The sequence below is a fragment of the Acomys minous genome, assembly GCF_964271855.1.
Source record: "Acomys minous genome assembly, chromosome: 11".
Taxonomy (NCBI): Eukaryota; Metazoa; Chordata; class Mammalia; order Rodentia; family Muridae; genus Acomys; species Acomys minous.
Window position 1 is genome coordinate 96,384,677 of NC_140492.1, and position 12,812 is coordinate 96,397,488.

Sequence of the window (12,812 nt, forward strand, 5' to 3'; positions counted from 1 at the left end):
GTACACAGGGGTTTAAAAGGAAAGTGTATTTATAACTGTCCAAGGAGCTTGTAGAGGGGTGCACTGAGATGAAGGGAACTGTGGGTGAGAGAGAGTCTGCATTCCTGTGGCACGTTGAGAGAGAATGCAGGGCTATGACAGCAGTGCTTGAGTCAGATCCAAACCAGCAGGCATTAAAGGAAGCTTTGCTTCCTGAGATATTCACTGGGACGTTACGTCTAAGTCCCCAAGCCAAAGAGGAGACTTGAACATGTGATCCCCACGTTCTGATGCCATGAGGTAGACTGAGAGGGTCTCAAAGGGGAAATCATGGACATTGAAGGGAAATCCATCCATAGAAGACAAACAGGACAATGTAATAAAGACATCACAGCCTTAGGGTTGAGGGGTTTGAATGCATTTCCCTCTCAGTCTCTCTTCTTCCCTCCACAGATGTTGCTCCAAATGAGGCCCAGGAGCTTGAACCTGCACCCAGCTTTGTGTCTGTTCTGTGTAGAGACCAGGACCAGAGTGAAGCCCAGGCATGTGAATGTGAGTCCAGCAGGGCGTATCTCCCCTCCACAGACTTGGCTCAGAGCGAAGCCCCGTGGTTTCAAGACGCAAAGAATCTGAGTGAGCAGCTGAGAGGCACCTACACCAAGGCCACTTTCCGCCACATGAATTTGCCAGAGGTGTGCTGCAGCCTCGGCACTGACCACTTGCTTGGCTGCGATGTGTCCATCATTTCAAAGCACATCAGCAGGCCAGTGCAAGAGGCCCTGACGATCCCCGAGGTCTTCAGCAATCTCAGCTCTGTCCAGTGTGTGGAGGGGCAAGCTGGCACTGGAAAGACAACCTTCCTGAAGAAAATAGCTTTCCTCTGGGCATCAGGATGCTGTCCCCTGTTGAACAGGTTCCAGCTGGTCCTCTACCTGTCCCTTAGTTCCACCAGACCAGACCAGGGGCTGGCCGACATCATCTGTGCCCAACTCCTAGAGGCAGGAGGATGCATTAGTGAGGCGAGCCTGAGCAGCAGCATCCAGCATTTCAAACACCAGGTGCTGTTCCTGCTGGATGACTATAGTGGGGCGGACTCACTCCCCCAAGCCCTGGAAACACTGATTACAAGAAACTACTTGTCACGAACCTGCTTATTGATCGCCATCCACACAAACAGGGCCAGGGACATCCGCCCATACCTAGATAGGATTCTAGAGATCACAGACTTTCCCTTCTATAACACTGTTTCTGTGTTACGGAAGTTCTTCTCACATAATATAACACGTCTGCAAGAATTTATGGTTTACTTTGGAGGGAATAATCATTTACAAGGAATTCACAAAACCCCCCTGTTTGTGGCAGCAGTCTGTAGTGACTGGCTTCAAAATCCTGACCAGCCTTTTCACAATGTAGCAGTTTTCAAGGCCTACATGAAATGTCTGTCCTTAAAGTACAAAGCTGCAGCTGAGGCCCTCAAGGCCACTGTGTCCTCATGTGGGCAGCTGGCCTTGAGAGGGCTTTTTTCTTCCTGCTTTGAATTCAGCAGTGATGACCTCACAGAAGCAGGAGTTGATGAAGACGAAGAGTTGACCACCTGCTTGATGAGCAAATTCACCGCCCAGAGACTGAGACCAATCTACCGGTTTCTAAGTCCTCTGTTCCAGGAATTTCTTGCTGGCATAAGGCTGAATGAACTCCTGGGTTCAGATAGACAGGAAGAACAAGATCTGGGACTTCACTATTTGAGACAAATTAACTCACCCTTGAAGGCTATGAACACCTACAATAACTTTTTGAAGTATGTCTCCAGCCACCCTTCACCAAAGGCAGGGCCACAAATTGTATCTCATTTGCTTCAGTTGGTGGATGAGAAAGAGTCACTGGAGAACATGTCTGAAAATGAGGATTGTGTACAACGCCAAATAGAAACTTCCTGGATAATGCAGTCAGTTAAGGACTTGTGGCAGGAATTTCCTCAAGCGTTCTCTTCATATGCTTCAGAAAGTTTATTGAGCACGGCTCTAAAGTTTGCTTACCAAAGCAACACAGTTGATGCATGTTCTCCATTTATTTTGCAATTCCTTCGAGGGAGAACACTGCCTTTGAAATTACTGAATTTACAGTACTTCTGGGATCACCCGGAAAGCCTGTTACTGTTGGCAAGTATAAAATTCTCCATAAATAAAATGCTACCTAATACAGATTATTCAGCCATGGAAAAATGTTATGAAACAATGCAGCCACCAACTATAGATCAGGACTATGCATCTGCCTTTGAACCTATGAAGGAATGGATGAAAAATTTAGCTAAAAATGAAAAGAACATAAACAATTTTTTGAACAACCTACGCTGGCCTCCACCCAACATCAGTGCTGGCTACTGGAAACTGTCACCCAAGCCATACAAGATCCCTAGGCTGGAAGTTGGAGTGGCCAACATGGGCCCAGCCGACCAAGCCCTGCTCCAGGTCCTAATGGAAGTCTTCTCAGCCTCACAGAAAATTGAGCTCTGCTTATCCAACAGCAGTGGCTTTCTTGACAGCATCCGCCCGGCTCTGGAGCCGAATAAGACCTCTGTCACCAAGTGCTCCATGCGCAGCCTAGAGCTCAGCACAGCAGAGCAGGAGCTGCTTGTCACCCTGCCTGGCCTGCAGTCTCTCGAGGTCTCATGGGTAAACCAGTTACCAGGTAACACCAAGTGTCTATTTACACAACCATTCTGGTTGGCACTGTGTTTTCTCATTCTTAGTTTTAGATGAATGAAACTTCTTAGGTGCAAGGCCATGAATATGCCTCGAAAGGATACACTGTTTGGGCAGTGTGTAAATCACTGAAAGGCCCTGAATCCTAGAATGGGTTTCAGACAACACTAGGAGAACATTACCACCAGCATTCCATCTATCAAGGTCCCTATAAGGGCACTTGGATAGCTTGTTATTGGTAAATGGTGCTCTGTGCGTCAGCTGATGCTGGGGAACCAGCTGCACTCTGGCTGCCCAGAGGGGGGAAGGATTTGGCTTCTCCAAGAAGACATTTAATATTGATAAATAATATTTATGCCTTCTTCTAAATGTTGTTTCATAGTTTTTATGATAGGCTTTATAATTATTGCTTTAAAAGTTATTTCATGCCAGGCGTGGTGGCGCATGCCTTTAATCTCAGCACTCGGGAGGTAGAGGCAGGCAGATCACTGTGAGTTCGAGGCCAGCCTAGTCTACAAAGTGAGTCCAGGATGGCCCAGGCTACACAGAGAAACCCTGTCTCGAAAAAACAAAAACAAAAACAAAAAAAATTCATGATGTGTGTGTGTGTGTGTGTGTGCACACATGAGTGTTTGCTTGTTCCTGTGCATCTATGTGTAGTTGCCTTCGGAGGAGACAAGAGAAGGTCAGATCCTTTGGAGCTATGGTTGCAAGGTGTTGTGATCTGCCTAATGTAGATTCTGGGAACCTGACTGGGGTCCTCTAAGCAACAGCCGGGGATCTTGGCTGCTGAACCATCTTTCCAGCCCCTAGACTTTACTATCTTTCATCTAATTCAATTCTAAGATTTTATACCATTGTAAATAGTTGATGTTCATATTGTATTGAGATTTTATGGGTGCAGCTTTCTGGTCATATGTATAGAATTCACTCTCTCAGAGCAGATATCCTGATCCTCTGGCTCTTACAATCTTCCTGTCCCCTCTTCTGCCATGTTCCCTGAGCCTTAGCTGTGAAACTTTATATACATCTCAACTGGGGGTGGGTTCCACATGGTCCCTGGTTCTCTAGATTTTTGTCCAGTTGTGGATTTCTGACATCGTCCCTGTCTTCTATAAAAAAGAAGGTTCTTTGACAGGCAGTGGTGGTGCGCACCTTTAATCTCAGCACTTGGGAGGCAGAGGCAGGCAGAGTTCTCTGAGTGTGAGGCAGTTGGGTCTACAAAGTGAGTTTCAGGACAGCCAGGTTTACACATTGAAACTCTGTCTCCAAAAACAAAAAAGGAAGCTTCTGTGATGAGGATTGACAGCTACACTTATCTTTGCATATAAAGATAAGTATTTAGAGTGCAGGTAGAAATTATAGGTGTTTAGCAAAATGGCAATAGTAGGTTCTCTTCCAGGGTCCATGACCTCATTAGGCACAGGGAGTTGGATAGGCTTATGGGAGCAGGCATGAATTCCCTCCTAGTGAGAGGCCTCCTTGGTGTCTCTATCTCTTCTTTGAATTTTTCTAATTTTGGATTCTCTTTTTTAATATATTTTATTAATTTATTCATATTACACCTCAATTGTTATCCCATTCCTTGTATCCTTCCATTCCTCTCTCCCTCCCACTTTCCCCTTACTCCCATCCCCTATGACTGTGACTGAGGGGGACCTCCTCCCCCTGTATATGATCATAGCGTATAAAGTCTCTTCTTGGTAGCCTGCTATCCTTCCTCTGAGTGCCGCCAGACCTCCTCATCCAAGGGACATGGTCAAATATGGGGCACCAGAGTTCGTGTGAAAGTCAGTCTCCACTCTCCACTCAACTGTGGAGAATGTCCCGTCCATTGGCTAGATCTGGGTAGGGGTTTGAAGTTTACTGGATGTATTGTCCTTGGCTGGTGCCATAGTTTGAGCAGGACCCCTGGGCCCAGATCTGCCCATCATAATGTTCTACTTGTAGGTTTCTAGGACCCTCTGGATCCTTCTATTTCCCCAGTCTCCCTTGCTTCTCTCACCTAGAGTCCCAGTAGAAAGTCTTTCCCTTTGTCCCACTTTCTTGGTAAGTGAAGACTTTCATGGGACATGCCCCTTGGGTTAGTGTCCAGATATAAGCGAGTGTAAACCATTTTGGATTTTCTTTGTCATCCTGTATCAGCCTTATGTTTGTGAGGGTTGGATTGGGCCTAGGGAACGAATATGGCTCAGGTGGACATAGGAGATTGAGCTGATATGTATATATGCATCCTGGTTCAGTCTTGTGAGGGTTGGGGTGGGTGTGAGGTTGGGAGCATAGGGAAACTCACCCATCTAGACCCTGGAGAAAGATGTGTAGGACCTTGTTGGATAGAGATATTGGATGCAGTGTGGGAGGGTCCTGAAGGTTGGAGCAGACGTGGCAAGAAGCCTAGAGGTTGGTATGACATAGGCAGGGGTGGCTAGACTAGGCCCAGACATTGGATGTGGGACCCATGCTAGATAGATCTAGGTGGTTGGGTATGGGTGAGTGGACAGGAAGATGGGAGAGTTACCTGGATAGACCTTGGAAGAGGATGTACAGGATCCAGTTTGGTAGAGAGGTTCTGAATTACATTTTTACATAATTTGGAAGTAGGAATTCAACTATAATCTTTCATTTGTGCAAACCAATTGTTTACAGTTTCCACACTGTTGGCTGGGGAGATGTCTCATTTATTTTGTGATCCAGAGACCAGCACAGGGCTCCCCTATAGTCTGTGATCAGCAGATGCCACAGCTGGCAGTATCTTCATGATGTGCTTCCTGGACAGATGTTAGGATGTCTGAGAACTTCCATCCTGAAAGTATGGAATGGATGAAGGTCACAGCACACTTGAGAACTCCCCTTGGGACTCTTGAGTGATGGGAACTGTGTGCTGCTTTCCAGATCAACTCCTCTCTAACTTGGACACGTTTCTGGGCCTGAAAGAACTGTCTGTGAGACTTTGTGACAAAGCTGATGTGCTTTCAGTCCTTCCTGAAGAGTTCCCAAACCTCCACCACATGGAGACCTTATCCATCCAAACTTCCACTGAGTCTGACCCCTCCAGACTAGGTAAGGATGGGGCTTGGGTCTCCAGTTCATGTCTCAGCTGGAAAAGCTACTTGGCTAGTAATTGCTAGATGCAGTAAGTCATCATTAGGGAAAACATTGCTGGGCCTGACATGTGAACCGGGTCCATGGGAAGGCATGGGAACAGTGTTCTTCCTCATTAAGAGGACAGAGATTTGCTACATGGATATTTAGTATGTCTGTAACTGTTTTGAGCACTTCTCAAAGAGCGATCCACTCTTCTTACCTACTGTGTTAGAGAAGCCTCATTGATTGTGGCTGATTGTCAACTGGGGACATTGAGGTCAGCAGCAGATCAGGTCTATCCTGATTTAATTCCATGCCTGAGCTTTACACTCCTAACACTTCCTCTCCAAAGCAATGTGTGTGGAATTCTCTTCTTTTGCTGCTGTTTTAGTGGCGTGTGCAGATCTGCCTGCTGAAGCAGAAGGAATCTGACTAGGAGCAGTGTAGGTGTTGCCACTCTGAAGGGAAAGGCTTCCTTTACACAAGTTCTGCTCCAGCTGCCTGGATAGTTTCCCCAGTGCAAGTATAACAGTTCTGCTCCTGTCAGGGAGGTTTCCCCAGCAAAAGCTCTGCTCAGGAGAAAGTGTTACAGCTCTCCTCTGAACGATATCCTAGCAGTCAGGAGCCAAGGAATACCACAAAGTTATACTACACAACAGACCTCACACAAGAGATTTACTAGGAGGGAAAACCTCAGAAGGATCGCTGTATCTGCTCAAGTGAGAAGCAGTAGAGAGCATGGAAGAACACAGGGTTTATATAGGGTTTCTTGGTGTTTGGGGGGGGGAGGTGGGTTAGAGCTTTCCAGGAATGTCTGGTGCTTGGATGAATTATGTGGGCTGATTTTTGGGGTGTTGGTAAAAAATTTTTATTATAGGGCAGGGCCTGGCCACTTTCATGCCTTGAGAATGTACAAAGTATACAAAGTTTACAAAGTGAGTCCATGGCTTTTGAATTGGCCTGAGTAGCCAACAAGAAGTCTGGACGTTTTCTCCATTGCTCTCCATCCCAGTCCCATTGACGGACAAATGTGCAGCCTTCTTTCTAGAATATGTCATTTACTAAAATGACTAAAGCATCACCAAAGCCTTACCTTTAAAGCACTGAACACTAATGGAATATAAAACAGGAACTGACATAGCAGATTTGCATGCCAGTCACTAGGGTGGGACACGGTGGCTCCTGCCTGTAACCCTAGCACTTGGGAGGCTGAGACAGAAGGACTGTCACATCCAAGCCAGCCCAGCTCTGTAACTGTAGTTATTTCCAGGATCTTTCGTCTGAAAAGAAACAAAAGCAAGCAAACAAAACCGTTTTTCAGGTTGGTGAGATGGATCAGCAGGTAAAGGTACTTGCTGCCAATCCTGATGACTTCAATCCCACAGATCTCTATGGTGAAAGCTCTCCCAATTTCCCCTGACCTCCCCATATGTGCTGTGGCACATGGGTGACCCCACACACACCACATGCACATAGATTATATGACTTTATATAGTTTTTAAGTTGTGCTTCAGAGTTGCCCTCCCCTTTCTGTCACTCTGTACAGAATTCCTATTGTGTCAATGCAGCATGCACACACTGACTCCTTAGGATGCTGACACTGCAAGTGAGATATAGGGAAGAGAAAACTGATCCAGAGAGGGTCAGGAACTTGCCCCAGGTCATCTGTTCAGTAGTCAGTTGCAGAAGCTGAGCCCAACAAGCCCAACATAATCTGAGCCGTAGATACTGTGTGTCACTACAGTATGTGCCATGTGTTACTGCCTGTATAATCAGTGAGGCTGGAGCTGGTGGATCTACTTGAGGTAGAAATTTGTAGCCTTCTCTGATTTCTGAAAATCTTTTCTCTGTTCCAGTTGAATTGATTCATAACTCCCCAAATCTTCATGTCTTCCATCTGAAATGTGATTTCCGTTCGAATTGTGAGTCTCTCATGGTTGTGCTTGCTTCCTGCAAGAAACTCAGAGAGATTGAGTTTTCTGGAAGATGCTTTGAACCCACGCCATTTGGTAAGAACTGTACAACTTTGACTTCAGATGCTCCTGTGTGCAAAGTCATTCAGCACTCTAGAGGTAAAATGCAACTGATGTCTCTAGAACTATGACATCACCTGATCTTCAGTGAGGCTTTCACAAGAGTGAAATCATCTCTGTCTATGATTTAAACCTTTCTTTTTCATAGCTGTGTCCTCTGCTTAGTTATAGTAGTTCAATCTGCATATTACTGCATGTTTATCACTTTTGAAATACTCTTTATTTCAACAGTGCTACTCTGTATCATAGGAAATGTATCTGACCTAACTAAATTTTATTTTCCCTTTTCTAGTCACCATTTTGCCAAATTTTGCTTCTCTGAAGATATTGAATCTTAAAGACCAACAATTTCCAGATAAGCAAACATCAGAAAAGTTTGGTAAGTTTATGACTGTTTCTTTATTTATTCTTTTCCTCCCCCTCTTCCTTCTCCTCCTACAGTGAACCCACAACAAAGCAAGCTGTGTACAGCTGCCCCTTGACATCCATGGCCGTTGTGTCCAGGGCCTGCTATTGCTGCTGCAAGCACCAGAGATGCTCTATTTTATGATATAAAATAGTGGCAGTGCTTTCCTATGACCCCACACACATCCTCCATACACTTTAAACCATCTCTCCATTGCTTAGCATGTCTAATGCCATGATTTTTTAAAGTTACATTATGTTGTATGTGAACAATGACAGGGGAAATGTTTGGACTTGTTGGGACAGACACAGTGTTTAGAAATTGAGCTATGACTTGGAAATACGCCCGTACAGAGAGGGTCCCGCACCAGCCATGCATGTCCTTTGGAGGACACCATAGTGATACTCAATGTCACCTCCCCCAGATGCTTTCCCCAGTACTATCACTGTTGGTCCCACAAAGCTTTCTACTTGATCTCATTCAATACAATGTTCTCAGACTCACTAACTTCTTAGGAGAGACTTTGTCTTGATGGCACTGTATAATTTCATTGTCCCACATCCACTCCAAAATGATATGTCTGTTTTGTTTCAAAGGCTTTTACACACACTTCTATTTAAGGTTAAGAAAACATTAAAACTCAGATTGAACAAAGTGATAAGTATAAGAAATATTTAAATGTTTTTGACTTAATAAATAGTTATGAAGCCCAGTGTGGTTGTACACACATTGAATCCCAGCACTCCATAGGGAAAGGCAATAGGATCTCTGATTTGAGGTCAGCCTAGTATACAGATCCAGACCAAGAAAAGCAAGGGCTAAACAAGAAATTGTGTCTCCAGACACCAAAACAAACAAACCAAAAGGGAGGAGGAGGAGGAGGAAGAGGAGTAGAAGAAGAAGAAGAAGAAAAAGAAGAAGAAGAAGAAGAAGAAGAAGAAGAAGAAGAAGAAGAAGAAGAAGAAGAAGAAGAAAAGAAAAGAAAAGAAAAGAGGAAGGAAGAAGGAAAGAAGGAAGGAAAGAGATGATTGTGAAAATAATGAGTTAAGGGTGCTGCAGTCCCTGGATGGGGCCTGGTGGATGCTATGGGAGACTTCCATACAGCTTTACAGTAAGAGTGCCATGTCCACTGGCACAGTGAGTGACACAAAATAGCGGACCCTAGCAAACTAGTAGAGCCTCAGAATGCGCCCAGAACAGTGCCTGCTTCTTCTGACTGCACAGGAAGTTCCCTCAGGTGCAGACGGGCTGCGCACCCTCCCCATAGTGACTGTGGGATTGTTGGCCTGGTGAGTGACTCTGTCTCCCTCACCTGCTCCTGGATCCTGGTTCCCACAATGAGCAACTGCCTCCCAAACAGTGAGACAATGCCAATATAGGGCACAAAGCTGTATCCCCACAGTTCTTCTCAGACTTTATTGTGTATAAGGAGAGCCTGAGTTTCTCCTTGCTCTTTCTCTTCCTTTAAGGTAGAGACAACTCTGTGTTTTTGGGAGTAGGGAGTAATTTGGTATGCTAAAATACCAGGAACAAGATTAGGCACCAGGATGACAGGCATATATCCCACATTAATTGTGCAAAACAGACATTGAGTATAATAAGATCCATGTCTCCTCACTACTGGAGAAAGAATTTACAAGCATTGAAAGGACAGGTGGGCGGCCAGATGGCTCAGCTGGTAAAGGTGTTATGGTTAGATCCCTGGACTCACATGGTAGAAGGCGAGAAGCAGCTCTTACAAGTTGTCTTTTACCCACACACATGCTCTGTGACATATGGGTACCCACCCACCCAACACAGACCTGACAGAAGTAAATGACTGTAAACAAAAAAGGGGCTGGGAAGGACGATCAGCCCAAGGAAAGGCCACTCTTCAGGTGTCAGCAGACCCAGTCAGGAGAAGGCGAATGTTACCTTCCTGTCCCCAGATTGAGACCTAGTCCATCTCAGGAACTGTTTCTCACTTTTTTTTAAAGTTAAGTAATTAAGTTTAAAACATTTATTCTTATTTTATGTGCACAAGCATTTGGCTGCATGTTTATTTATGCACCACATGTGTTCTTGGTGCTCACAGAAGTCAGATGAGGGTTCTGGATCCCCGAGGTCAAGATAGTTAACAGCCACCATGTGCATGCTGGGAACTATGCCTGAAACCTCTGCAAAGGCGGCAAGTGCTCTTAACTGCTGAGCCTTCTAATCAGCTCCATATATTTTTCTCTTTAAAGTAAATTAGTGGATATAGATTGTGACAAAGTAAATTTGAGAAGCTTTCCTTATGAAGCTCTGTCCATGCAGCAGATTGGGCAACAAAATAAATGTCAGAAAGAGAAAGAAATACAAATCGAAAATACTTGCATGGGCTCACAGTTTTGTGCATCTTTTGCATTCATTGTGTGCATGTGTTTGTAGCTGTGCTGTGGCATGTGTGTGGCAGTCAGAGAATAACATGTGGGAATTGGTTCTTTCCATCATCTGGACTCCCAGAATCTAACTCAGGTGTCAGACATGGCTGCGATGCCTTTCCCCTGACCTGTCTCACCTGCTCTGACCCACAAATACATTTACAGTTATCCATCTCTCCAGTCCTGCAGACCCATGTTCCTCAGGGCAGTCAGTTGAGAGACTGGAAAGTGTGGTTGTAGCAATGAACACATATTGCTCAAATGTTCATTCTTTTTAAAGTTTTGAAACAGTTTTCTTTACATAGAACTAGTGTGATTTCTTTCAGTGGGTACATGTCTTCAGTAACCCATTCATGAACAATCCATCACCTAGAAGCTGGGAGTGGTGGTGACGCATGCCTGTCTCCTTGGCACTGGAAGGATGAGGCAGGAGGATTATGAGTTCTAGCCATTCTGGACTACAGGCTGAGACTCTTGTCTCAAGTCTGCCAAGACCAACCAACCAGTTAACCAACCAGTCAACCCAATTTAATGGTCGCCCCTGTGCACACTACCATAACCACTGGCTGTGGTGCACACTAAGATTGAAATTTTAGATCTGACTTGCTCTTTTGACTGGCACAGTGGAGCTGCTAGTGACACATCTTGCTTTGCTTTCAGATAAACAAGGAGCAAAACAAAGGTGTGTGTGTGTGTGTGTGTGTGTGTGTGTTTGTGTGTGTGTGTGTGTGTTGATGCCATGGTATCCAGCATGCTAGCCAGCCATTGTATCAGTGAGCCAAATCCCAAATTTCCTGACTTCAGTTCTAAATCTTTTCTAAAGAAAGAAGAGACTGTGAAGAAATGTTTTATTCCAGAACTGGTCTTTAATTGGGAATAGGAAAGTCAAAGATAAGACTAGAACATTGTTTCATGTTTTAAAGTCTTCTAAGTAGTTTCTGGGAGGCCATGGAAGTAAAGACTTCATGATCGTGTGATATATGGAATGTCATGCTAAGGAAGGTTGGCGGGGGAAGGCCATCAGAATCCTGGACCATGCTTACCTGAAGAGGCTGGGTCTCCTCAGAGTGGATTCACTGGGGTGATAGACAGAGATGGGATGGCAAGAGAGGACACTGAAAGCATTGCAATTAGGAGAATAAATGTACTGCAAGCCTTTATATACCAGGCAAAATGGGGGCTGGAGAGATGGCTCATCGATTAAGCGCACTGGCTGCTCTTCCAAAGGACCCTGATTCAATTCCCAGCACCTATATGGCAGCTCAAAACTGTAACTCCAAGATCTGACACCCTCACACAGACATAGATACAGGCAAAACACCAATGCACATAAAATAAAAATAAGAAAAAAATGTTGATGGAGAGCGAGTGTGGAGTTGGGTGAAGAGGTGGATTAGGGGAGATGGAGGAAGCAGCTGCAGAGAGCACAGGGAGCCGCTGTGTGCTGACCCCTTCTCTAGCCCAAGGAGAGGACAGTGATAAAGATGACCTCTGTTGGGTTGGGCCTCTAGGACTCCAGAGTGCCACGGGCACATGGTGGAACACACATAGGAGATGGCTTTGTTGTGTCTCCCACAGCACAGGCCCTGGGCTCTCTCAGGAACCTGGAGGAACTGCTCCTTCCCACTGGGGACGGGATTCACCAAGTGGCCAAACTGATTGTCCAGCAGTGTCTGCAGCTTCAGCGTCTCCGAGTCCTTGCCTTTCACAACACCTTGGATGATGACAGTGTGATGGAAATTGGTGAGTTTGCTTCTGAGAAAGGGTTTCCTTTGTGTGCAAGCAGTGATGTCATTGGAGCGTCAAGTGTCTATACGTGAAAAGCCTGCCAGAGGCTTCCTCATTTCCACTATCATGTTGCATCCTCTCATGCACATCTGCAGGTTTAGATTCATCCTGGTCTGACTGGCAGGGCAACACCCTGTATATTTTAGTGGAGGTGTGGGGAGAGCTTACGTCCAGTCTATGGTTTTGTTTTCCCAGTGCTGGCGAACTGAACTCAGTGCCTCAGGCATACAGGAGAGCAGTCTTTTACCACTGCAGCACATCCTAGTACAATCTGTGTCTTCACAGTTGATGTTTCAGACACCTGCCCAAGTCCTCCTTTAGTCAACTGTTACTGACAATGTGTAAATGAAGGTTTAAAAAGCTGAAATGTAGTGCTGCATCCATTTTCCTGTGCACGTTACTGAAATGTTTGTTATCC

General features: G+C 45.3%; 2 protein-coding genes across 6 annotated transcripts in view; both read left to right on the forward strand.

Moving 5' to 3' along the window:
* Positions 1 to 12,812, forward strand: part of LOC311609454 (baculoviral IAP repeat-containing protein 1b-like) — a 64,114-nt gene that overhangs the window by 46,464 nt on the left and 4,838 nt on the right. For all 5 annotated transcript variants that reach the window (XM_084802568.1, XM_084802566.1, XM_084802567.1 and 2 more), the window contains 5 exons: positions 433 to 2,667; positions 5,574 to 5,741; positions 7,622 to 7,774; positions 8,091 to 8,177; positions 12,185 to 12,349. In XM_084802568.1, the coding sequence (XP_084658694.1) occupies positions 433 to 2,667; positions 5,574 to 5,741; positions 7,622 to 7,774; positions 8,091 to 8,177; positions 12,185 to 12,349 (2,808 nt within the window). The remainder of the gene's footprint in view (positions 1 to 432; positions 2,668 to 5,573; positions 5,742 to 7,621; positions 7,775 to 8,090; positions 8,178 to 12,184; positions 12,350 to 12,812) is intronic.
* LOC311609455 (baculoviral IAP repeat-containing protein 1b-like) overlaps positions 1 to 12,812 on the forward strand; it is a 107,215-nt gene that overhangs the window by 29,801 nt on the left and 64,602 nt on the right. The window lies entirely within an intron of this gene.